Source organism: Kogia breviceps, chromosome 2 (assembly GCF_026419965.1).
Source record: "Kogia breviceps isolate mKogBre1 chromosome 2, mKogBre1 haplotype 1, whole genome shotgun sequence".
In the NCBI taxonomy this organism is placed as follows: Eukaryota; Metazoa; Chordata; class Mammalia; order Artiodactyla; family Physeteridae; genus Kogia; species Kogia breviceps.
This window is the reverse complement of record NC_081311.1, coordinates 32,375,081-32,402,845: the sequence shown is the minus strand read 5'-3', so window position 1 is coordinate 32,402,845 and position 27,765 is coordinate 32,375,081. Positions and strand designations below refer to the sequence as shown.

General features: G+C 38.0%; 1 protein-coding gene across 4 annotated transcripts in view; it reads right to left on the bottom strand.

The window, feature by feature from the left end:
- Window positions 1-1,340: 1,340 nt before the first annotated feature.
- The window catches only part of TCTN3 (tectonic family member 3), a 29,437-nt gene continuing 3,012 nt past the window's right edge, over window positions 1,341-27,765 (bottom strand). The window contains exons 4-15 of one of the 4 annotated variants that reach the window (XR_010838860.1): window positions 26,076-26,203; window positions 25,733-25,841; window positions 25,538-25,653; window positions 25,029-25,064; window positions 24,389-24,469; window positions 23,175-23,300; window positions 22,212-22,319; window positions 21,668-21,762; window positions 21,232-21,385; window positions 17,158-17,295; window positions 3,703-4,096; window positions 1,341-2,109 (exon numbers count right to left, since the gene is read on the bottom strand). Coding sequence is in view for 2 of the 4 variants with exons in the window: in XM_059054505.2 (XP_058910488.1) it covers window positions 3,860-4,096; window positions 17,158-17,295; window positions 21,232-21,385; window positions 21,668-21,762; window positions 22,212-22,319; window positions 23,175-23,300; window positions 24,389-24,469; window positions 25,029-25,064; window positions 25,538-25,653; window positions 25,733-25,841; window positions 26,076-26,203 (1,328 nt within the window). In the remaining 2 variants the exon portion in view is untranslated. Of the gene's footprint in view, window positions 2,110-3,585; window positions 4,097-16,198; window positions 16,663-17,157; window positions 17,296-21,231; window positions 21,386-21,667; window positions 21,763-22,211; window positions 22,320-23,174; window positions 23,301-24,388; window positions 24,470-25,028; window positions 25,065-25,537; window positions 25,654-25,732; window positions 25,842-26,075; window positions 26,204-27,765 lie in introns of those variants that run through there. The other 3 variants (XM_059054505.2, XM_067024971.1, XR_010838861.1) reach the window with 3 other exon arrangements.

Sequence of the window (27,765 nt, the reverse complement as noted above, 5' to 3'; positions counted from 1 at the left end):
AAATAGATGAGGGGAGCAATTCTTTTGGGTGACGGATGAGAACACCGAACATGTGTTAAGTTTTGAGCACTTTGGGTTTAAAGTAGGGTAGGGGATACAAAAGAAAACTGTCCTCCAGTAGTTTCATTGGGTACTTGAGCTTTTAAGATTCTCATCATTAACTTAGAACAAAATAGGTAACTGTGGGTATAGCTAAAGTCATTAGGGACAGAGGCTTTCTCCACTCAGGTAGTGCTGTTCTGTTCTAAATGTGTCCTTAACCCACACATCACCTTATGTTAATTGTCTGCCTTCCCTGCTAGAATATAAGCTCCTAAGAGCAGGGAAGTATATTCCTGGCACATAATAACCAATAAATATTTGATAAATGAATGGACTTAATTTCCTTGGGCTTAGTTTTCTCAAATAAGCAATGTGTTAATAATACTGCCCTTGTCTATCTTCTATACTTGCCTATATTCTATATATTATATTCTACATAAATTAGCCTATAGCATTGTTAAGATCAAATATGAAAATCCTTTAACATTGTTCAAATATTTTCTATTTATTTTCATTACTGTCTTACTATTAGTATTCTACTTCACCAATAAAGAGAAAGGAGTGGGATATGTGACTGTGGGTTGGGAAAAATCAAATACTGGAATTATAATCTAGTTTGCCTTTTCAAAGAAATGAAAGAAATAGAAAATAAAACAAACTAGTGAATATAACCAAAAAAAAAAGGAAGAAAGAAAGAAAAAAGAAATCAAGGAAATAATATAGCCATGGTATCTTTCCTTCATGTAACTTAAAAAAAAAAAAGTGATTCTATTTGGATTGGAGGGATTTAACTTTTGTCTCAGCAAGTGGAAATAGGGCTGAACATGACCAGAAAGTCACAAAGGAAGTGGACTATTTAGAACTTGACTATAAGAATGCAGGATTGAAGACTGCATCTTTACCTGCCATAGAGTATTAGGTTAAAGTTATCTTAGGGGACTTCCCTGGTGGTCCAGTGGTAAAGAATCTGCCTTACAATGCGGGGGACACAGGTTGCATCCCTGGTCAGGAAACTAAGATCCCATGGGCTGCAGGGTAACTAAGCCCGCATGCCACAACTACTGAGCTCATGCGCCTCCCTGCGTGCCACAAACTACAGAGCCCAAGCGCTCTGGAACCCATGTGCCACAACTACAGAGCACACACACTCTGGAGCCTGCACGCCACAATTAGAGAGAAGCCCACGTGCTGCAACGAAGAGCCCGTGCGCTGTAATGAAAGATCCTGCATGCCACAACTAAGACCTGATGCAGACAAAAATAAAATAAATAATAATTAAATCTTAAAAAAAATAAAAGTTATCTTAGTCTCAGGTTCTTTAATTGTTAGTAACAGAAACTTATTCAAACAAAACAATTTACTAGAAAGAGTAAAAGGTAAAGAAGAGCAGAAGGTAAAATTGGATGTCGTAAGAGGAACTGGAACTGGAAATTGGGCACCAATATTCTCCTCCATTTCTGGGTTTCCTATTTACACTTCTGTCTGCAATCTGCTGCTTTTTTTCTCCTTTTAAGATACACTCTTCATTAGTGAACATCTGGTGGAAAATGGCTTCCTCAGCCCTAAAATATCTTTAGTGCCTCCTCCCTACTGACTTTTAGACTTCATCCTTAGTTTCATATTCCTAAAGAGAAAATCTTACTGGCCTAACTTGGTCCAGGACTCCATTTTTGGTCTAGTCAGCTGTGGCAGGGAGAGGAGGGGTCATGCAAGTAACTCCAACACAGCAGAGCTCTGTGTGGAGGGGATTCTCTGAGAAAAAGGAGTAGGCTAGGCCGGTAGACATGTTATATGAGTTGGCAACGTTAGGACAAACACTTAACCAGTTTCAGCCAGACTATGCAATACAACTTTGTAGTTTCACAAACCAGGCTGAACATCAGAAGCACCAGGAGGGCTTTTAAAAGATACAGATTCTGGGCTTCCCTGGTGGCACAGTGGTTGAGAGCCCGCCTGCCGATGTGGGGGACGTGGGTTCGTGCCCCGGTCTGGGAGGATCCCACATGCCGCGGAGCGGCTGGGCCCGTGAGCCATGGCTGCTGAGCCTGCGCGTCCGGAGCCTGTGCCCTGCAAGGGGAGAGGCCACAGCAGTGAGAGGCCCGCATACCGCAAAAAAACAAAAACAACAACAACAACAACAAAACCCAGATTCTTCGAGTCCCCAGTGAATTAGAATCTCTAGATGCAGGGCCGAGGAATCAGCATTTTTAAAGAACCCCAGTTTATGATGTGACTGGCCTTTAGGAACCCCTGCTTTAAAAGACAGGCCCAGAATTCCAAACAAGCAAATACATCAATAGAAATGGGAAGTTACTCATAAATAAGGAACATTCCTATATACAATAAACAGGGAGGTTTTTCCTGGAGAACTAATATTTTCTTTAAAATACAGTTTTATTTTCTCTGATTATAAAAATCAGAAATGCTTATTATTAAGAAAAAATTCCCATTTTAGACATGTTAGCTTTCCAGATGTTTAAGTACATATGTATAAATATTTTTTGTTTTACAAAAATAGCACCATAAAGTATATGCACTATTTTGTAGCCTATTTTATTCACTAAAAATAGATCATAAATGTTTTCTTATGGCAATAAAGCCAGGTCTACTCAATTTTCGGTGGTTGTACAACATTCCAATCTATGGATACATCATAGTTTACTTAACTAATTCCCTACTGTTGGACATCCTACCCCCTTCCCACCCCATAAGGTCTAATAAGTGGAATTGTTGGGTTAAAGTTTGTGAACATTTTTAAGGCTTTTGATACATATTGATAGCTATTTGCCCTTCTCTCCAAGTTTCTACCAGTTTATGTTCTCACTAAAAGTATTCGAGAGTACCTGTTTCTCCACACCTGTAACGGGCCGGCTGGGATTTCAATTTCATTCTATCCAAATTGCACATACCCCTTTACAGTAAAACTTGCTCCTTAAATTGAATACATGATTACAATAGAGACCTCGTGCAGTAAGAGACCTCCTGTATAAATAAAGGGAGGGAAGAAGACTGCATTATTCGCTAGATGATTTTAAAAAATGTTTTTCAGAGGTCTGTTACAAGGGGAGTGACTGGCGATAAGATCATCATAAAATCTTATCTAAGATATGTTAAGCAGCTTTGTAATTGGAAACTAGGCTTACAAGCTAATCAAATTAGCAGAGGGGTAGAGAGGAAAAGAATACTTGGGGTATTCCTGCCTTGGAGGAGCAGATGTGCTCATTTCTAGTGTAAGATCTCATACACTACAGTTTAAAAAGGCATGGTAGATCACAATGAGATACGATTTCACACCCATTAGGATGGCTAATATAAAAATAACAAATATTGGGGGGCTTCCCTGGTGGCGCAGTGGTTGAGAGTCCGCCTGCCGATGCAGGGGACACGGGTTCGTGCCCTGGTCCGGGAGGATCCCGCATGCCGCGGAGCGGCTGGGCCCGTGAGCCGTGGCCGCTGGGCCTGCGCATCCGGAGCCTGTGCTCCACAACGGGAGAGGCCACAGCAGTGAGAGGCCCGCATACCGCAAAAAAAAAAAAAAAAAAAAAAAATAACAAATATTGGGAAGAATGTGGAGAAATTGGAACCCTCACATACTGCTGGTGGTGCAGCCAGTTTGGAGAGTAGTTTGGCAGTTCCTCAATAGATTAAACATAAAGTTACCATATTGTCCAGCAATTCTACTCCTTCATTTAGGTCCTCTGTTTTCCTAAATGCTCTCCTCTGGTCATGAGCAGGTGAGGATCTGTTTAGCCAAGATAAGCAGGGTGCCTCAGAACTTCCCATGGGGAAAATTGAAATCTGCTTCTTCTCCTTTTTTTCACTTAGTCTCTAGGTTGAGAACTCCAAGTAGTAAGAGACACAGGATAAGAATGGGAGAGACTGAGCCTTTTTGAGAGTCTACTCCTCTGCTGAATACCATTTTGAAGGGAAAGAAGAAGTCGAATGGCAATTTCCAGTCCATTCTGGGTTGGCCTCTTGGAAGCTCTGGCTTCTGGGTAATGTCCACAAAGGTCACAACAGTTGTCAAAGGTACTTCTGTTTCTTGTTGGGAATCCTGCAGGAAGAATGTCCGTGACAGGTCAGTGCTTGGTACCCATTCAAATAGCCGTCCAATTTGACTGTTATTATTACTTCCCTGAATAAAGACTCAAAAGCAAACTGCTCTAAGCAAGACAGACCTTTTTCTCATATTGATCCTATGTAGTTCTCCTGAGTGAGACACAAGGAAATTAATTTCTTAGCAATACTCGAGGACACCAGAACTGTGGACAGTTACACCTACCAAAAGACTGACTCTAGCTTCCCGCAGTTGGGGACCTGTCTGATATCAAAGAAGCCACTGCTTCTGTTATATGTTTAGCAGCACTGCCTTATCAGGTAGAAACTGCTGCTGTTAGGTGTTTAGCAGCTCTACCTTATCAGGTCCTAGAAGGCTCCAGGCTCTGAAACAGTACACACGTACTAGCAGTATTTCTATTCCTTCTTCAGTTGTAGAAAGAAATGTGAAACTTCATGGAAAAAGCAAAGAACTTAGTAATGTAGATTAAAAAACCATCAAATTCACAGAATCTCAGGGTTAGAAAGGATCCTCCAAACCAAACACCAATTCAAGTCAAGTGAAAATGATGCTCCTTGTGAAGCTGATGCAAGTATCTGATCTAACAGACATAGCTTTGGGTAGATATGGTTGCAGCCTGATGACTGGAATTAAGTTTGTCTAAACTGAATTCCCTTTGTTCTGACTGTTCACTAGGCAAACTTTTGATTATAATTTGACAGTAAATAACTATTTTGTTGAACCAGAAATGAAGATTTTCATTTACCTTCCTTCACTCTGATGCTACATATCTCTGCTGTGGTCTTTGGCAACAGTAAATATCAAGCTCTGGGAACATAATTTTGCTTGGTGTACCCTTCCGCAGACTTTTTTTTTTTTTTTTTTTTTTTTTTGTGGTACGCGGGCCTCTCACTGTTGTGGCCTCTCCCATTGCGGAGCGCAGGCTCCGGACGCGCAGGCTCAGCGGCCATGGCTCACGGGCCCAGCCGCTCTGCGGCATGTGGGATCCTCCCGGACCGGGGCACAAACCCGTGTCCCCTGCATCGGCAGGCGGATTCTCAACCACTGCGCCACCAGGGAAGCCCCCGCAGACATTTTTAAAAGAAATGGATGTGGGGCCAGTGTTGTGATAATCTTGCATGTCATACTAACTCTTTGGATTTTTCTTTTTTTAAACAGTGAAGCTCATATGGGACTTGGCATAGAACTAATGTAACTTCTGTGGCATTGAAAGACCCACATACATTCCAAGTACAGCCAGCTTAGGCTGAAGATGCTGAGGGTATCCTGACTCCAGCCAGGCATTGAAGACTGGCTGAAACTAACCAGACAAAGAAAATGGGGAGGAGTTTATTACTTAAGATTAAGTAATAAACTTTCTTTGGACTTTAACTTACAAAAGGATTTCCTGTTTAGGGTTTTAATTTTTCCCTAGGAACTTTATAATGGGGAGAGGATATATATTCAATTTTTGGAGCAAATCTTTGCAGTTGACATTATTGAAATACGTTAACATTGTTATTTCACCTCACTGCAGAATGCCTGATGAGCTATATACGCTGGGATGGCTAGAGACACTTTGGGATGGGAAATAGAATAGGGAATGAATTTTCAGCCTTGGGTTCAGTGTTGCCTAAGAGTTGATTTAATTAATGGTTTGTTCTGACTCATTTCGGAGCCTTTAGGGGGAGGGGAAATTTTAAACTGCCTACAAGCAGTCCCAGGTGTTGTGGTTATAACTGGGGTAGTGGCCTCATAATGGAAGAGTATAGTTTTACATTAGGAAGCTCACTGCTACATACCCAAGCCAAATCTACCTGTCTAGTGTTTATTAGTGATAAAGCTGATATTTTGATCTCCACCTGACTCTTTTAATTGGTTTCAAGCTGAGTTGGGAAAAGTGTCATTAGCCCCTGCAAACTCCAAAATCAGGGAACTTCTGGAGCCTTGGGGTCAGCCTATACCGAGAACTGACCTCTTAGATACCTATGAGCCCAAGAAGGCAAATTTTAGGCCCTTGTCTACCCAAGTATATATGTGTATATATATATATTTAAGTCTATAGTGGTATTTCAATGGGTGGGAAATCCCACATGGTAAAAATTCTTTGAATTGTTTTCTTTAGACTTACTTGGGATTAGGCTCATCAAGAGCTACTACTGGACTTGATTTTAGCATGGCAATGTAAAGACATGTCTTCTCTCTGTATATCTTAAAACCACTCCAATATAATAAGAAGCAGATACAAAATTCCATCTTCACTGAAATGGAGAGATATCATAATATGTGAACACAGAAAACAGATGGAGGCAAGGTTTCACAGAGGAAGAGAAGGCCAAACCTAAAAGCCTTCAGAGACTAGAAGATCTCTGTAGAACCCTGAAAGACTCAGTATTAGAAGACAACAGGGAAGCAGGGATGAGGCAGGGACAGAAAATGGTTACTGAATGATACCCTCCTCAATGCAACCAGACAACCACCCTTTCCCTATCTCAACAAGAGACTAGAAAATTTAAACCAGAGAAATTCTGGATTTAGGGCCACTGGACATAGAAAAGGACAGAGTGAGGGCTTCCCTAGTGGCACAGTGGTTAAGAATCTGCCTGCCAATGTAGGGGACACAGGTTTGAGCCCTGGTCTGGGAAGATCCCACATGCTGTGGAGCAACTAAGCCCACGCGCCACAACTACTGAGCCTGCTCTCTAGAGCTGGCGAGCCACAACTACTGAAGCCCGCAAGCCTAGAGCCTGTGCTCCGCAACAAGAGAAGCCACTGCAATGAGAAGTCCTCAGTAGCCCCCTCTCTCTGCAATTAGAGAAAAAATGTAAAAAAAGCCTGCACACAGCAACGAAGACCCAATGCAGCCAAAAATAAAAAAATAAATTAATTAAAAAGAAAACGACAGAGTGAGGTATGGAACTAAAAATGGGGCAATTATTCTGTATAATGAAATCCCTTCCCCCAGTCTGGCTTCAAAATGGTGAGGAATGGTCTTACATACCCTTCAGTCAGGAGCCAAGAGGGTTTTTTTTTCTGGAGAAAATTAACAGTCCCAATAAGAAGATAAAAAGATAATGACATTGGCAGTCCTACAACCCTCAAAGCTACTGCACCTAACCACCCTGCAGTGAAGCCTACAAGTCAATAAGTCTCACTCATGACCACAGAGCTTTCCATCAGTTTAGCACTTTACTCTTATTTTGGATAGACAGCTAGAGATTGCCAGGTAAGTGGGAGAAGTTTCTCATGTTAAAGAGAAAAACTGTACCAAATGAATGGAATAAACAAATTCAGAGGAAACAGAGATTAAAGATGAAGACAAAAAATTGTTAATATGTTAAAAATATATAAGAAAAGGATATTATGAAAAGATACAGAATAGGAGTGAGCTCTCAGATATTAAAAATGTGATAGCCAAAAGAAATTCAGTAAAAAGACTAAAGGACAAAGTTGAGGAACTCTTCTAGAAAGAACAAAAAGATAAACAGAGAGACAATATAAAAGAAAAAATTAGAGAATCAATATAGTGATCCTGTAACAGATTAACAGGAGTTCCAAAAAGAAAGAACAGAAAACAGTGGGGAGGAAATTATTAAACATATAATAATAACTGAAATTTATCAGAACTGAGCTTTAAAAGAGTAAAAAAATCCCATGAATTGTTTGGTATGATGAATGAAGAAAAAATACTACCCAAGGCCTCATTTTGTGGAAACTTCAGACTATTAGGGGTAAAAATAATATCTTAAAATGGCTTCTAAATAGCAATATTGGAAACTAGAGAAATGCTTTCAAAATTGAGAGTGAAAATTATTTTCAATCTAGAATTCTATACCTAGCCAAATGATCAACTATGCATCATGATAATGATGACGATGGTGGTTGAATAAAGTTATCTTTAGATGTGTGAACTAAAGAAAAAAATGTATTTTACATGCTCCTTTTTTCAAAGATGTTAGTAGAATTTGAGCTACACCAAAACAAGAGAATAAACCAAGAAAAATGAAAAAGTAATGTCTAGTTAACAGCAACTCTAACACAAGTAGGAAGCAAGGGGGAATCTCCAAGACAACAGTAAAGGAAAGTTCCAAAACAGCTGCTGGGCAGCAACTAGTCCATTTAACATCAGATTATGGAGGTTTCCATGAAGAAAATATGTAGGAAAGGTAGAACAAGTAACACTAATGGCAAGTTCAGCTGGCAATGCAGCTGGAAAACTGCATTGAAAGAAATTTTACAGAGCTGTTAGAGTATGTGAGAAGTTTTAGCCATTAGCTCAAAGAAAACTAAAGAAATGAAATATGAGGTAATTATTAATTTTAGGAAGAATAAAACATTTCACAAAAATTTAATTACTTGGCTCAACATAAATGTATGATCACAAAAACAAAACACTGAATATTGACTTAATAAAACATTTTGATGTAACTATACTGGGAGAGTGGTGGGAGGGGTAGGAGAAGAGTAACAAAGCTAAAATCATCTACCAAGATAGGATGTCAATAGATTATATAAACTCTAAATTCAAGAGATAACTGAGTATGATATTGCTTAGAAATTGAGGCAAATACCAGCAAGAAAGAGGAAAAGAGTTAAACAGGTTAATTTCTGGAGAGCAGGGGGGATATGGGACTTTATTTTTTGTTAAGAGATCCTCTTTTCTAGCATTTTTGACTTTAAAAATATGTTTACTATTATTTTGACAAATTATACAATTATTAATTAATTCGATATATTATACCATTATGGAGCATTAGCCTAATCTGCAGGGGAATTCTGAGCTATAATGTAGGATTTACACTTCCAACAATTTGTGTGCTCCCAACCCAAGGCAAGGGAGTTGGGCTCTCATATTCCTATGCCCTTAAGTCATTAGTTAAGAGCCATCTGGGAGATGTATATTTCCAGGCACTTGACAGGCAAAGTGGGTTCCAGTAGCTTGAGGGTGGCCTTCCAAAACAAACAAAACAAAAAAGGAAGAAGAACTTCAGAATAACTACCAAATTAAAAAAAGGGTGGTGGTGGTGGTGGGGGGTGATGAAAAATACAAGGGTTACTGCAAAAAGCAGGATTACATTTGGTAGTCAACAGGCTATTACCATATAAGATATAAAAGAACTGAATGAAATGCCCAAACTAAAAACTATCCATCATCCTTGACTCATTCTCTCCCTCAACCTCTACATCTAAGCAATCAAGTCCTATCTGTGATAAATCTCCTGAACTCTGTCTCCTTCCTGCAGCCCTCACATCTGGGCCCAGGCTATTAGCATATCCTGGGTAATTTCCATAACAGTGTTCCAAACCTCACCTCGGTATGGCTCCACACCTTCTGTAAGGGTGGATGACGTCTATCTTGTTTACCACACTATACCTAGCACCAAGCATGATACTCTTGGCACAGGGGAGGCACTCAACAAAGATCCTTTTTCGCACAAATGAGTTGAGGTATTTTGGAGATAGGAAACTAATATAAAGTAAGAAGAGATAAATAAATCACAAGGTAGTAAGTATGCCATAGCTACTTTGAGAGTCAGCAATTATAGGTTACTTTGACTCCTTACCCTTCCCACCACACTGTAATTAAGATCTCTAAAGGTTGTGGTTCATTCATTCATATACTTATTTGTTAATATTTCAAATGAAATGCTTATTCTTCATATATTAAAAATACTGCCTCCATATTTATGTGGAGCTTTGGAACAAGTGCAGTCTAGTAGATAATCCAATAATTAAAAGGAACTTGAATGCACTTGCCACGTCACTGGATAATACTGAATATTATTGACTCATTTTAGAACCTGTGTTTTAGTGCCACACGAAGAAAAAGATTTTAAAGTTAAGTTCAGTGTGTTACACATGAATTCTTAAGTCTAAAGTTTTTTATTTGCATTTTAAAAGTTATGTATAAGCAAAATTAGAGAATTCACTGTTTAGCATGTGTAGCAAGAATACTGAAAAAAACAAAACAAAAAAACAAACAAGCAAACGAAAAAACCCAAAAAACCCTCAAAGTCCGGTCATTGGGACTTCCTTGGTGGCACAGTGGTCAAGAATTCGCCTGCCAATGCAGGGGACACGGGTTCAATCCCTGGTCTGGGAAAATCCCACATGCCGCAGAGCAACTAAGCCGGTGCGTCACAACTACTGAAGCCCGCACGCCCAGAGCCCATGCTCCACAACAAAAGAAGCCACCGCAATGAGAAGCCTATACACCAAAACGAAGAGTAGCACCCTGCTCGCAGCAACGAGAGAAAGCCCACCCGCAGCAACGAAGACCCAACATGGTCAAAAAAAAAAAAAAAAAAAGTCTGGTCATCTCATTTCTTTTAACAAAACAAAAGGCACAAAGCCAAGTCGGCACAATTTCTTTTACTATGGATCTAGTTCTGTTATGTATGGTTGACAATTTATTTCTACCTTAAGCTATAATATTTTATGATGTTTCACCAGCAATTCTGTTTTAACACTTTGTGAAGCTTAGGGGATTTATCTGCTTCAGTTCAGTTTACATGCAGCAAAATATTTTGTCCCCAAGTAAGATTTACTGTTTAATAACATGAAAAGTTTGGATTAGATTCTGTTTGGCTTTGGTAATAAGAAGTACACCCTATATGTTACTATATTACATATTTATAATGATAACTTTTAAACCATTATGTGCTAATCCTCTATGTCAAATCAATACAAATGAAAACTATCACTATTAGAGAAAAAGCTGTGGATACCATCTCTTAGATTTATGTTTTTGTAGCTACATATTTCAGACTATGGACTATGTGCTATTAAGACTAAGGCTGTGATGAACATTCTTGTACAAATCTTGTTTTGGACATATGTTTTAATTTCTTTTGGGTAAATAACCAGGAAAAATTGCTGGGTCACAGAGAAGATGAGTTTGTAAAATCATGTGATTGTACCATTTTTCATTCCCATTAGCGAAGTATGAGAGCTCCAGTTGTTCTACATTCTTGCAAGATTTCATGTTATCACAGTCTTTTTGATTTTAGCTATTCTAGTGCATATTCTATTGGATAATCTAGTGAGTGGTGTCTTATGCTTTTAATTTGCATATCCCTAATGACTAAAGATGTTGAGCACTTTTTCATGTTTATTGGTCATTTATGTAGTACCTGTTCAAATCTTTTGCCCATTTCTAGTGGGGTTTTTTTTTTGGTCCTTGCATTATTTATTTGTTGGTGTTCTTTACATATTCTCGATATGATCTTTTGTAAGATAATGCATTGAGAAATATGGTCTCCCAAGCTGCAGTCTGGCTTTTCATTTTCATAACGGTATCTTTTGATAAGCAGAGATTTAAACTTTTGATGAAGTCGAATTTATCAAATTTTTAGTTTTACGGTTAATGATTTTTGTTTCTTGCCCAAGAAATCTTTACCTACTTCAAATTTGCAAAGATATTCTATGTTTCTTTTAGAAGCTTTATGACTCTGGATTTCACATATAGGTTTATGATCAAGGCATAAGTATTTCTGTGTATGGAGTTAGTTCATTTTCTCCCCATATGTTTATTCAGTAGTTCCAGTTTTATCCAGTTGTTCCAGCACCAGCTGTTTAAAAAAAAGTCCTTTTCCTATTGAATTTTTTGTGGATCTATCTTTAGACTCCCTGTTTTTTCTCACTGGTCTATTTGTTACCAGCACCACACTAAGATTTAGAGTAAATCCTGAAATCAGTAAAGTCCTCCAACTTTGCTCTTCTTTTTTTTTTTTTTTGTGGTACGCGGGCCTCTCGCTGTTTTGGCCTCTCCCATTGCGGAGCACAGGCTCCGGACGCGCAGGCTCAGCGGCCATGGCTCACGGGCCCAGCCGCTCTGCGGCATGTGGGATCTTCCCGGACTGGGGCACGAACCCGTGTCCCCTGCATCGGCAGGCAGATTCTCAACCACTGCGCCACCAGGGAAGCCCTTTGCTCTTCTTTTTTGAAATTGTTTTGGCTATTCTAAGTCCTTTGCATTTTCATGTAAATTTTAGAATCAGCTTGTCAATTTCCACAAAAATGCCTACTAGGATTTTTGGGGGTTTGCACTGATTCTATAGATCCATCTGGGGACAGATAATGGATCTGTCTTCTCCATGAACATGGTATATCACTCCATTTATTTAGGTCTCTTATAATTTCTGTCAGTAATGTTCTATAATGAAGAGGTTTTGCATTCTTTTTGCTAAATTTGTTCCTAAGTATTTAATGTTTTATCACACTATTGTAAATGAAACTGAATAAATTCATCTTTAAAATAACATCTAATTATTAATATTATTTTTAATTTTTGGCCATGCTGTGCTGCTTGCAGGATCTTAGTTCCATGACTAGGGATCAAATCCGTGCCCTTGGCAGTGAAAGCACAGAGTCCTAACCACTGGACCACCAGGGATTCCTGAAAATAACATCTAGTTATTTTTAGATGTTTTCTTAGTGACTTTGAGACAGTTTAATTATTACAAAAGCAGTAAATTATACTGTAAAAAATTAAAGAATAATGATAAATAAAAAAGATATAAAAATACCATATTTCCATCACCAAGAATACCACTATAACATTTACATCTTTATCTATACACACAGACATTGATATATGCATTTTTAACTATATGGGATCATACTGTATAGGCAGTTTTATAATCTACTTTAAAAAAATGAATCTCTATTTTTTCATGTTAATGGTATTTCTATCTAAAATATAGTCCATATTCAAGTTTCCTCAACTATCCCAAAATATACTTTACAATTGTTTGTCCAAATGAGAATCCAATGCAAAAATATGAACTGCATCTGCTTGTTATATTCATGAGTCTCATTTAATCTAACACAATCAGAAATGGTGGTATCTATTATGATTGTTAGAACTTATAAGTACATGATTTTTAAGAAGTTAGCTGATATCTGGTATTAACACTGATTTTGGGAGAACTAGTGATTTAAATACAGTAAAATCAATAATAATTTCTGAAAAATAACTAATGAATTATTTATATATAATACTTTCCAGATAACATATACAGTATTTCTCCATATTTTCTTAGGGAAAAACATATATTTGAGGGAAAAACCAATGAAAAAATTTTAATACCCTCACTTATTTTAAAGATGTCAGTGAAGTTATAAAGATTTTCAAAATGAGTCAAAGAGAATGCGTATGTTAAAGAGTAAATGTTCCTAAACATCATGTGTCAGGGAGAGATCTTAGGTGGTTATACATTTTAGCATATGGAACAATGAGCAGAACTTTAAAAAGTTCTTTAAAAAAATAAAAAGAGGGCTTCCCTGGTGGCGCAGTGGTTGAGAGTCCGCCTGCCGATGCAGGGGACACAGGTTCGTGCCCCAGTCCGGGAGGATCCCACATGCTGCGGAGCGGCTGGGCCCGTGAGCCATGGCCGCTGAGCCTGCGCGTCCGGAGCCTGTGCTCCGCAACGGGAGAGGCCACAACAGTGAGAGGCCCGCGTACCGCAAAAAAAAATTAAAAAATAAAAAAAAATTAAAAAAATAAAAAGAGGTAATAAGATAACAGAACAACCCAGTGAACTACATAAAGTTCTATACAGGCTACTAAGAACCACAGAAAGGGGCAGAGAACTTCTATAGTCTAATCATTCATCAAGAGAGAAGCAAATAGTGGTTAACTGATCCTTGAAAAAGAGAAACTTTAGTTTCAGAAACCTTACTGACTGTCATAGCAACCAAGTCCACTGGCGGTGTTACTGTTGCCCCTTCTCAGAAGAGAGGTCATTTGGTATTCTCCAATACATCAACAGAAACAAGAAACAGAACTGTTCCAGCCACTTCCTAGTCCTTTCTTTCACAGCAATTATTTCAAAAAATCTAATTCTGAATTATTCTTATTTTGTTTAGTGTTCTTTATCTTTCCTAGTATACTTGCCTGTTTAATTAAGAGATTGTGGCAGAGATTCTTAGCCGGGCCTCAAGAAATCAATAAATCCCTTAAAACTATATAAAGAATGTTGTGTGTCTGTGCATTTTTCTAGTAAGTGAATAGCTGTCAACAGATTCTCAACAAGATTCATAAAATTAAGAACCACTAGCTAGACTGATAGCTAGATTGGCAGTTTTTCTAGTATATGCTATTTAATTGAGGTATAAACATTGCTAACTTTCATTTACAATATAATGAATAAAAGGCATTTATTAAACAATATATTTAGCTTTGAAATGTAGTCAGAGATATATTCTCTAAAAGTTTTTCAAATGGCAAATTGTGACCCACTAGTGTCTACCATTAAAAATAAAACAGAATAAATTACAATAGAACAGAGTGTACTGCATAAAGATAACGTTTTATAAAAATCTTATTTCAGTTTTATATAAGTATGTGTTATAAGCTGGGTGGTGATGTAAAATATATTTCTTACCATGGATGATAGCCAACAAAGGTTGAAAAACACTGCTCTAATTACTGCTTATCTCTTTTGTGTTTTGCTTTAAACCTATTTGATATGCTATTTATATGGAAATTCAGAACCAAAAAAGGTATGATAATAAAATAATAATGACAATATGATGAGCGATATTTACTGAGTATTCACTATGTGCCAGGAAATGTGTTAAATGTTTTATTTTATGATCTCATTAATCTGCACAACCTAATGAAGTATTATTATTAATCTCCATCTTATAGATGAGAGTAATTAGATTTAGAGAAATAAAATAACTTGATTTGGGCCTACGTCTGTCTGACTCAATGCCTGGGCTCTTAATTACCACCCTCAACTTCAGGCAACAGGTCGCCTAGATAATCCAAAAAGCTTGATGATCCACTTAAATATAGAAATGAATATTATAATTCTAGAAAGGTTCAGAGCCTTGATCCTGTGATGCTACACTGTTCTTTTAGCTCACTTATTATTTTGGTTTCATCGATTCAAAATATTCTTTATAACTAGTTGTTTCTTCCTTGAGATATATTTTCTTTTCTTTCTTTCTTTTTTTTTTTGTGGTGCACGGGCCTCTCACTGTTGTGGCCTCTCCCTTGTGGAGCACAGGCTCCAGATGTGCAGGCTCAGCGGCCATGGCTCATGGGCCTAGCCGCTCTGCGGCATGTGGGATCTTCCCGGACTGGGGCACGAACCTGTGTCCCCTGCATCAGCAGGCAGACTCTCAACCACTGCGCCACCAGGGAAGCCTGAGATATATTTTCTTTTTTAAATTAAAAGAAAGTTTATATTCAGTCAGAAGATATGATGTATTTTATCAAGCCCCAAACTTAAGGATCCCTTTAAAGGACCAATTAGTACAAAAAGCAGCAGAGTACCATGTAAATAAATCCTATTTACTTCATGGGTTTGTTGTGAGAATTCAATACTAAAAACACATAAAAAATATTACCAGTGCCTGTTACATAGTAAATGTTCAATAAATGTTTTGCTATTATTATTATCATACAAGAAGACAGGGAAGTCTACATAGTGTTTTGCTTAAATTCTTCCCTATTTTGTAGTTTGTTGTTGGGAACGTTCCAAAAATTTTGCTGCTTCACTTTTTATAGTGAGAGGAATCTCATGTGTTTCTGAAGCTACATTTATACCATGAAAAGTCATTCAGACAGTTCAGTTCAAAATTCAACCGACCTTCATTTCAAGGTGTAAAAACACAAATGCCTACCAGCCTAAGCAAATAACCTGAATGAGAGAAGTGGGACAGCTAAGGGTGGGTAGGTATAGGCTGTGTGAATGGGGTACTCTATTAGTTGAAATCACCATTCAGCAGCAGGAGAGTTTATGCCGTGAAGAAGTGTAGGATCTTTACCACCAGATTTTCAAGAGAAGTCAGAGATCTGGATGTGAAGGTAACATTTCTTGATTTTTAAATGTTGACACAAATTTAAAAAACAAAACACTTTGTAGAGGGGGCAGACTAACCTGAAAAGCTAACCTCTACTAAATACTAGAAAAATATAGTGATTAAAAATATCTAGACAAGAAAGAGGCACTGGGTAGCTTCAATGCCTAAGAGAGCCAGAGATTCAGGAAGATAAAAACAGTCCTGTAGGTATCCTCCTAAACTATACAGGTATTCATAAATAAAGATACAGTTCATAAAAATAAAACAATAGATTCAGTGCAGTATCTGTAACAGATTAAATGAGTCTTACAGAGAGTTCTATTTTATTCAGTAAACCAACACAGGGAGAATGGAATGTTCTCACTAACACAGTTTCCAGCAACCTGAGTTTTAACACATTTACAGGCATAGAGAGCTAAGGTGGTCAACTCTGTTGTGAGGGAGGAGCTAAAGGTGTTTTATTTCTGACTTATTTCCATTAAGAGTTAATAAGTTCATACATGAATCAGTTCACCAGAACCTAATGATTTCTGTTTTTGAACTTCTAAAGTTAAGTGTTAGGTTCTAAAACCAAGACAGATGCTACAGCTGTCTTAAGGCACATCACAAACAATGGGTATATGTTTACTACATATTAAAATCATTTATTTTAGGGAATTTCCTGGCAGTCCAGTGTTTAGGATTCAGTACTTCCACTGCAAGGGGTACAGGTTCGATCCCTGGTCCGGGAACTAAGATCCCACAAGCTGCATGGTGTGGCCAAAAAAAAAAAAAAAGTATTTTAATGGAGTGCAATCAACCAAGAATTGATGACTACAAACTAGCCACAGTAGTAACTTTAACAGCAACCAACAGGCCCAGAGACTCTAATTAGCATGTGACTGTCACACTGAATAGAGTTATGGAAAATCTTTTCTGTGGCTGAATCAACCAGTGTAGTAATACTGGTATGATTAAGTTAAAAGAACTAACCTATTAATATAGTCATGAAATTAAAAAAAAAAAAAAAACAACAGAAAAAAAGGGATATAGATTGTATTCACCATAAAAACATGTTAAATTTCAGTAACCAGGCAGGGAGGATTGACTTCAAAGTTAATTGTGTCAACTCACTCTAACCAAACATCGGCTGGTAGCATAAATTGGCTCTCAGAAGTTAAAAAATTATTTGGTCATCAAACGGTTGATAAGACAATCGAGGCTTTGTAAGGCTTGGTGGTTCTTTATGAGCCAAGACTTACCTGTATGGGCTGACAGTGGTATAGGAATCGGGCTCCTGACACATGAGCTTGTGGGTTGGACTGGAGGCCTACATATGCCCACAATATCTGGATCTCCAAGGAAACTGGTATGACACAGCAGGAAGTACAATGCATAGCCTGCAGAAGGGAAAAGAAGCATTTGCTTCAATTGCTGATGGTTGCCTATAGTTATTTACCATGCATTAAGTAGCCACTGTTTCTTAAACATTACACAATAACAGAGAAGGCAATGTGGCTTAGAGAAAGGACACAGAAATTCGTAATAGGCCATATTACTGCCCATGAGCTTAAAAAATTAATATTCTAAAATGGAAATACTAATGTAGAGATTAATAAAACATGAGCCCATGTCCAATGGTTATAAGAAGTGCTCAGTGAGTGGTGCAGTCAGTACTGTGGAATGCCAGAAGAAGAAACAGCCTTTTCTGGTTGAGGATGCTTTTGTGGAACTGGGATGAGTAATATGTGACTAGAAGAAATAGTGTTTAAAGGAGAATTTACGTAGACAGATGGCATATAAAATGGTATGCAACTAGAACAGCACATGATGCCACTGAGGGACAGTTGCTGATTAATTAGAATAGTTACTGAGTGTCTCCTATGTGCCAGACATGTGTGAGGCACTGGCCTTGAGCAGATCACTTGACTGAAGCAAAAGATTTGAACACAGGAACAGTGAAAAGATTAGGAAGGACATTTCAAGGTTAGATTATGAAGTCCAACCAAGCAGTGTGACCCCCAGGAGGATTAATTCCAAGATGCAGGAAGCACTGATGGAAGTGAGGACATAAATCAGGAGGTTACTATAACTTAGCAGATACAAACTATCCTCAAATATGCCTGTGCTTTTCTAACTTCATACTTTTTATAGTAAGGCTCAGACACAGGCAATAACATGTCTAAACTAGGACTAGGGGAAGACAGACTATGTTTATGTTCAATTTATTAAGGAACTGTCAAACTCTTTTCCAAATTGGCTCCACCATTTTGCAGTCCCACCAACAATGTCTGAGGGTTCCAATTTCTCCACATTCCTGCCAACACTTGTTATTGTCCATTTAAAAAATTATAGCCATCCCAGTGGGTATGAAGTGGTATCTCCTTGGGGTTTTGCATTTCCTTAATGGTTAATGATGTTGAACATCTTTTCATGTGTTTGTTCCAAATATTTTTAAACACTTTTCCTTTCATTTATTCTATCTACATTAGGAAAAATTTTCCATGTTATCAAATATCCTTCAAAAATGTGATTTAAAAATATAAATAGTAGGTTTAAGAATAATAAAGAGTAGTTCCACTATAATCTCAATCCTTGTCACTAACCACCCCTTTTCCATACTCAGCCATGTATTACCCAAAACCACGCTCCCTCAGTATGGCTGCATGAAGTTTAAAAGAACTCAGTTTGACTGCAGTTCCCCAAAGGCTGGATCAAGTACATGTAGCTACTTATCCCCCAGTCTCGTTAAAGGAAAGAAGTATACAAGGAATCAAGTCATAATAGTGCTGAGAAAGGGAAAGGGGGCACTTTAAAAATAATCTCTAAGGGGAAAGGCCTTTCAAAGTCTGAACCAAAACGTGAAAGTTGGAAAAAAAAAAAAGATTGATAAATCTCACAATATGAAAATCAATTTCTGCATGGCATGAAAGCCATAAAGTCAAATGGCAAACTGGGAAAAGAATATCTACAAATCATACAACAGAAAAGAGCCAATTTCTCAAATACAAAGATTTTCTACAAGTTATAAGACAAGTAATTCAATAAAAATGGGCAAGAGATATAAATAGAACACAGTGAAGAAAACATGAATTTTTCAACTATATGTCAAGATATTCAACCTTACTCATAGTAAGAGAAAAATAAAACTACAATGGGATGCTATTTTTCACTTATCAGATGAGCAAAGATTAAAAGTTTGATAACCCAGTGTTGAGGAGAGTATGGGGTAACAAGCCATCTCATAGATGGATAGTGGGACTGTAAATTGGTACAACCTGATGGGAAATAAATTGGCAATATTTATTAAAAATTTAAATGCATATACCTTTTGATCTAGCAATTCTACTTCTAGGATTTATCATATAGGTTTATTTTCAAACGTATGAAATGGTGCCTGAACCAGCTTATAAAATGCTACACTCGCAGTGGTTAAGAATCCGCCTGCTAATGCAGGGGACATGGGTTTGAGCCCTGGTCTGGGAAGATCCCACATGCCACGGAGCAACTAAGCCCGTGCACCACAACTACTGAGCCCACACACCACAACTACTGAAACCCACATGCCTGGAGCCTGTGCTCTGCAACAAGAGACGCCACCACAATGAGAAGCCTGTGCACCACGATGAAGAGGAGCCCCCGCTCGCCGCAACTAGAGAAAGCCCGTGCACAGCAGCGAAGACCCAACAGAGCCAAAAAATTAAATTAAATTAAAAAAAAAAAGACTTCCCTGGTGGTGCAGTGGTTAAGAATCCGCCTGCCAGTGCAGGGGACATGGGTTCGAGCCCTGGTCCAGGAAGATCCCACATGCTACGGAGCAACTAAGCCTGTGCACCACAACTACTGAGCCTGTGCTTTAGAGCCCGTGAGCCACAACTACTGAGCCCGTGCTCCACAACAAGAGAAGCCACTGCAATGAGAAGCCTGCACACCACAACGAAGACCCAATGCAGGGCTTCCCTGGTGGTGCAGTGGTTAAGAGTCCACCTGCCGATGCAGGGGACACGGGTTTGTGCCCCGGTCCGGGAAGATCCCACATGCCGCGGAGTGGCTGGGCCCGTGAGCCATGGCCACTGAGCCTGTGCATCCGGAGCCTGTGCTCCGCAATGGGAGAGGCCACAACAGTGAGAGGCCCACGTACCGCAAAAAAAAAAAAAAAAAAAAAAAAAAAAAAAAAGACCCAATGCAGGCAAAAATAAACAAACAAATAAATAAATAAATTTATATTAAAAATAAAATAAAATGCCACACTGTGCAACAGCAAAAGGCTGAAACAACCTGAATGTTCACCAATAAAACTGGCTAAATAAATTATTTATGGTTCATCCATATAAAGGAGTAGTAGGCAACTATACCATGCAAAGAATGAGGAAGCTTATTATATACTGATATGGAATAAACTCTGAAGGTCAAGTGAAAAAAGCAAAGTGCAGAGCTGTGTTTATTATATTATATCATTTGGATTAAAAAAAAGAATATGAGTATTTACTTGTGTGAGCATGCAATATCTCTAGAAGGAAAGAAACTAGTAACTTCGTTTGCCTCTGTGGAAGGGAAGAGTTGTCTGAGAGAGAGTTTTATTTTGTACTTTTGGAATTTTGAGCCAAGTGTATGTATTATTTATACAGAAAAATAAACAATTAAAAAGTTTAAGTGAAAGGAAATAAAATTAAAGGTACAGTTGATTAAAGCCAGGAGGTAGGGGGTAGGCAAAAGAGGAAGAAGAAAGATTTCTTTATTTTACTTAGACACACACAGATTTCCCTATTTTACTTAGACTGGAATCAAGAGGTACACCTGCTGAGCACTGATGCAGTGGCCACCAGAAACAGTAAAAACAGAAACAGCTAAATGAGATTTCTTCAGGGGCAGTGGATACTGAGGTTTTTACTTTTCATTAACACTATTCTACATGGTTTGAATTTTTACCCTGTTAATGTATTTTTACTAAACGTAAATGTAAAAATGTTTTATAACACAAGGAACACAATTTCAACCTCAAAGAAAGAATCTGTGCTGACCAAATATTCAAGAATGTAAGAGAATATTTGAAATATATATGAAATATATTTAGTTTATTTTTCTCCTATTATAAGGTTGATTTTGAACCAGAGGCCAATCTTCAAATTTTTCTCTAAGTGAGGAAAGTTATGTATAAACCTAACCTGAAATAATGACTTCAAATGGGCATGATTTCTTTTATTCTTTTTTTTATGACAACCACATTATCTTTCTTCTATGACAACCAAATCAACTATGGAAACAGGGCTGGTTTTAATCTTAATAAACAAAAGAGGAAAGTGAGCTTTGGTCAGAATGTGTATTTCTCTCCTTACTGAAACACTGCAGTTCCTGCTGAGGATCCTGGTCCACTCTCCCTTCTGGGCTGGGTCAGCATTACCAAAGATGGCAACGTGCTCTGGTCTGGGACTTCCATGAAGAGTCTGATAAATCTCCTGCTGCAAGTGGCTGCAGTCCACCCTTTTCAGCCTGAAATGAAACACCATGGAGGCTGGAGTCCAATGCTAACATAATAATGTAATTCATCCAAACATTAGAAATGATATCCTAAAATAAACTGAAGGAAATAATCCTTAGCAGATATAAAGGACTGTCAAAAAAACCCCTCTTAGTAATATTAATATTATTTAAACATTACTCCTAACTAGCATTCTCTGAACTCTTATTTCAAAATATAAAAGTTGCCACATCAACATATTCCCTACAGGCAGAGACAAATTTGTTGGAAATGATGTGGAAGCAGAGAATTACCTGAGCTTGCATCCAGATATTGCATTCACTCCAAATTGTACTTCATGTCTCTTAATAGAGCAAGTACCATCACCCTTGCTCTGTAAGAGGGTCATCTGAGGTAGAAGGCGATGGTCAAGGAGATCATAAAAGAAAAAAATGTAGGCAGATTGGAAAATGTATGCTTCTTATTATTTTCTTAACGCTTTTTGTACTTTATTAATATCTTATTATTCAAGTCACAATTCTTTTTCCTCTGGCAATGAAAACATAGAGAAACAATTATTGTTTTTCTAAAAATGGATGACCACACACCAGCATATAAATATTTCATTAAAACAAACAAATTTCAGTCAGGATCCTCACCTTTGGCCAGGCTAATGTAAGTTCTAAAGCCTTTGGTAGCAACAACATTTGAGATCCTAATGTATTCATGGTTTAGTAAAGGAAGTCCTCGATACCTAAAAAATGGGGGAACCTCAGAATTGGAAAATCCAAAAGATCAGTAGTTAAAGCTTTTCTCATTAGCCTGCAATAGACCACCCAGAGACCCAAAAAAGGATACTGAGTGTCTTCTATCACCAGTTAGAGCCAGGAGTGGCTTCTCAGCAATATAGCCAGGATTCCCACTTCTAAAACCAGTAAGAGAAGCAGCTGTGCTCTGTTGAAAAGCCTGCAGAAAAAGTGAAGGAAAAGTCAATATGGAGAAAAGCATGCTCTCCCACCTTCCAGTGTGGCTTCATACCCTTCCTTAAAGTAATGCTGTGGGTTAGCTGCACTGAACAATCTGGCTTCCTTCCACAGTGCATTTTGCAGAAATCGATACTTCAGCATCTTTTACTGTTTTTTATTCACTAAAATAAATCCTGAGGATCTGAACATTGATGTTCACTGCATGCTACTTCTACCAAGGATTACAACTAAAGATCTATCAATGATCTATCAATCCTGTTGTTCAAAATTACTATTAATTTAGGGCTATGTTCAGTGTGGCTAAAACCAGAGGAGTTTAAATGTAATTTAGAAATATATTTTAATTAACTATAGATGTTCCACAGATGAACTCTGAGAGACATGGGATTTGGTTGATCACTTAAGGGTAGAGTTGAGGAGAAACTGGACTCTGCTGGGTTCAAAAAGAAAGAAAGTTGAAGAAAGCCAAAAGGTGGTGATCAAGACTGGAAACTTAGATTAAGTGGGAAATGAGTAAAGCGCTGAATGCCCAGAAACATGAAAAAAAGCTAGTTAGAGAATTTTTGTGGGATATGATTCAAAATGACTATTTAAAAGAGTTTGGATTTGTGAGTAAAGTTCTGCTTTGCTGGGGGAACACGCTAATGAATAAACACTGTTGAATCCTTATCATTTGAAGTTAAATTATGGAATATTAAATGGTGAGGCTTCAGTTGACAGATTGAACTAGTCCTTCAAATTCTTATTCTATCTTGCATGAGTTACAGAAGCAGGGGAGCTACTTCTAACCCGATATTTCTTTCTTCTTGATCCCCTATAGGAGAAGGGCCCTAACCCTGAAGTGAATGATGAAGTGTTGCTGGAATGAAGTGCCTGGTTCAACAGTCAGGTTGGTTTGCCCAAAACTGATGGAGACTTTCTGGATTCCAAAAGTCCCATTGGTTTCTATCTCATAGATGACCTGAAATACAAAAGTAGAATCAATTAATAAAAATTATTTTGTGGGTCAATTATGTTTAGGACAGAAGATTTCCTGCCTTTAAGGGTTTTACTATAACTGAATGAGGGAACAGAATGGTGACTGTAGTTAACAATATTGCATTATATATTTGCAAGTGGCTAAGAAAGCAGATCTTAAAAGTTTTCATCACAAGAAAAAAATTTGTTAACAATGTGTGGTAATGAATGCTAACTAAACATTGTGATGATCATTTCACAATATATATGTGCATCAAATCATTATGTTGTACACCTAAAACTAATACAATGTTATATGTTAATTATATCTCAATTTAAAAAAGTGACTGGATGAGAGACTAAAAAAGTAATCTTAAAAATGCCACATACAAATACCATGAAAAGATAAAATTTGACTTCATATTATATCTACACATGAAAAAAAGAGACTGGATGGAGCTCTTTGAAAGAGTTCATGGGAGAGGTGAGTTTATGGTAATAACTGAAAGGGAAGAGAAATAAGTTTTGATCTTGTGCAGTGGAGGAGAGGAGATGCACAGGCGGAGGTGAGCATGGAATGGAAACCTGGTTTGCCTGGCTCTTACAATGTCCGAGGATGAATAAAGATGGCAGCTGGAGACGAAAGTCATGAAAAAGTGAAGGTAACCTGAGATTTCTGAGCATAGTTTTTAAAATGATGTTTTCCAATAATTCTTACTTTCGTTGGTTGATTAGAAGAGAGAGAATAAAGGAAAAGAAGTTGATTAGTCTTTGTCAGAGGTGCAGATGATACTGACTTTGTCAAAAAAGAAACTGAGGTCAGTAAAAACCAAAACAGACTGCATGTGGGCAAAGAAAGAGGAACCAGAAATAATCTTAATGTTCTGGATGTGAAATGCCGGAGAACGGCAGCAATGGAAACGACTGAAACACGTGGGGAGGAAGGTGATGGGCTCAGTCCTTGATGTGTTAAATTTCAGGTAATGCCCAAAAATTCACGTGGGGTTGGCCTGGTACTTAATGAAAGATGAAGCACCTCTGCTAATGCCAATCAACATACATCAGTCCAGAATCTGAGGTCAGCGTCCCTACCTGGGAAACAACATTCTGACAAGTGTTTCCAGCCAGAAGAGGGGAGTCAGCCTGTGAGAGAGGTGTTACAGGTACCTGGAACTAGCAAGGGAAAGAGGCAAATCAATTAAAATTGAAAGCAGCACTTTTTCTTCTAGTTACATATTATGCTGAAATGAGTATTTTCCCTTTTTGACCATCACCTTCCTCTCTCCTTCCATTGCCAGTCTACAACTGAAGTTCAAAAGTCATTCTAATTCAGCACTTCTCAAAACATAGTTTTTGGAACATTACTTCTATTAGATATAAAATAAAGGTTCCATGGTCAAATAAGTTTTAGAAATACTATATCTGGCACTTCCCTCTTAGAGATTAAGAAGACCCTCTAGCATATTAAAGACTTCAAGTAGTCCATCCTAAATATGTTTAACTTTATTTAACTCAAAGTTTCTCAAACTTACCTAATACCTTATGAATTCTTATTTCATATGTTGCTTATTAATTATATAGAAAAGAAAAACACTCTTTTAGACTCATACTTGAACAGTCTGATGCATCACACACACATTCTCTTTCACCATTGCAATCTAGAGTGAGACTGCCTCAGATGTAAAGGGACCAAATATTCTCTTCCATTTTTTTCTGATAAAAAGCATCTTACCTTCGTATTCTGCAGATCACTCAAACCTCTTGGAACCTAGTATAAGAGAACAGCAAGGACATGAGTGTGCATATATCTTAACATAAAATCTCCAGGAGCTTGTGGTTTCTCATTTGAGGGGAAAAAAAAAATCAACATTTTTTTTTCTACCTGACTCTTCCTTACACTAAAATGCCAGAAGCAGGGGTCAGCGGAGGTTGGATGGACTGTGATGCCCACCTACTCTGAGTAGAGCTCTAACAAACAGCAAAAGCAAGAAGTTTGGATGAAAGAGTGAGATGTCACCCCATCCTACCTCCCCTAGCAAATTCCACTAGCCAGAAAGGTGAGAACCTCTTATCCTGGCTATCTATCCCTACTTCTTTCATCTTTCTTCAGATGACAGGGCTTTTAGGCCCTCTGCCTTCTACATAGCTCTTGGGCATCCTGACTTCCAGTTCAGTACTTGTGGGAAGCATGATAACTTTTAAGTCCACAGTGGTGACAGTGGGGTGAGAAGGGACACCCACCTTCAAGACTGTGAAGTTATGGTAAGAGGCAGCGTTGAGGGTGGGATCCGAGGTACAGCTATCTGCCAGGTTCTTGAAGAAACGAGCACAGGTTGTACTTTTACTCTCCAGGAAACCTTAGAATTAAGGGAGTGCTACATGAGAAAGCCTATTTTAAACTGAATAAAAAGGCTGGCGCTTGTACTCCAGGCTCACCTGCAGGATTGCTCTCAGCACAGAGTCCCCCAGCTCCGACTCCTGCAGGCTGCCTCAGCAAGCCTATTACAGACCACTTGGGGAAGTAAGTCAGAATGGGGTCCCCAGCCTAAACAAAGTATAGCAGAAATTTATTCACAGTGAGATTGAACTGAACACCAGAAAAGAATAAGCAGAAACAAAAGTTAACTCAATAGGTTGTTAACATGGACAATACTGCCCTCCAAAAGAGCTGACAGTGGCTTACCTAGTTGCAGGTGGGCATCTCAAAGATACCTCATCAATTGTCAGTATGAGGGGGAAAAACCAAACCAGACAATCCCTCCCCCTTCCATAGGCTCACCCTGTAAAAAGGTGGTGGTGACTGGGTTTGGAATGTTGAAGTGAATGATTCACCTCCAAACTCTGTAGCCAGGGCCTGGAAGCTGGTTGCATTGACCTTTTGGAGCTTCTGGAAATAGGTTAATTTTGCTAAAATATTTTTAAAAAGAAAAGGGGTTTAGATAAAATAAAATCATTTTTAACTATCTGGCATACCAAGAAACTAATCTTTAAAAATATTTTTATTGAGGCATAAAATATATACAGTAAAGTATGTAAATGCACTAATCTTAAGCATAAACTCAAAGAATTTTTAAACATTTATATACTTTTATTACTACCACTCAGAACATTTTCCCAGGTTCCCAATCAATACGCCATCTTCAGAGATAATAACAATTTTGATTTCTATCACCTAATAATTTATTTGTATTTTGTTAATTGAATTATTGTTTTAGTGTTAAGATCTGAGATAAGAATATGACCAACGAATGCCAGTCAGTTCCAAGTCTCTGATGCCAGGAATGTGTATGATTAGCAATTTGTGATGAAAATAGGAGTCTCGGTAATGCACACATTTGTCCTATACCAGAGGAGTCTCTAGTACGACAAAATGGTACTGTTTCCATAGGAAGATGGCAGAGTTGGAGACAATATTTGACTTGTCCTCTCCAAGTCTTCCAATCTCCTCTAAACTTCAACTAACCACTCCTCACAATAAGATTTCCATCTCTCAAGTATATGGATTTGTCGTATTTTATTCCTTTCACCTTATAATTTCTACATTCAAGATTTTTCAAATACACCCAAAGGGTATTTTCTCTAACAATTCTGTAATTTATATTACAGCAATGTATAAATCTATCCAAGCTCCTGCAGCCATCTCCTTATGGCACTTCAGAACCAGGAGAGAGATGTAGGTAAAGGCCTCTGACATTCTCCCCTGCCCAGAGGGTGGCCTGTAATGAACAACACTCTGCTTTACCACCCAAGTTTTCTGCTAACTTGAAAAAGGAATGTAGCAGAAAATTGGCCCATACTAGTTTCCTTCTTTCTTCATAACTATGGTCATTTGGACAGATTCAAAAGGAAATCAAGACATGTATCACCAAAAGCTAATGAAGATGCCACATAACATAAGCTTGACCTTTATCCTCTGTGATCACAAAGTCCTAATCATTTGACTTTTCAGCTTTCTGACGGAACACGAAATGAAGATAACTCTCAATTCTGGGGCCTTTCAGGCGACTCACTTTCTATCTGTCTCCTAGATCTTTATTACTCAAAGTGCGGTGCACAGACTAGCAGCCCCAGCATTACCTGGGATGTTGTCAGAAATTCAGAATCTTAAGCCATGCTCCAGACCTACTGAATCAGAATGTGCATATTAACAAGATCTTCAGGTGATGTGGGTGCATATTAGGATTGAAAAGCCTTGCTCTGGAACAGGTGACCCTAGTGCTGCTGGTCTGCAGACCACCTTCTTCCATCTCTCATCCGAAAAGTTCAAATTTTAAAGCTTCCAGGAGCTGTTTAATATTTCCTTCAGAAATCATACCCTGAAAACCACATGGAAGAAATACTTACCTCTTTAAAAAATGTAGTTATTTCTATCTTTATAAATGAAAGAAAAGTTAAGCTAAAAAAGAAGGTAAGTTGAGATGGAAAATATCCATCTGAATATTTTTTCATGGCTTAAAAGAGTAAGAGAA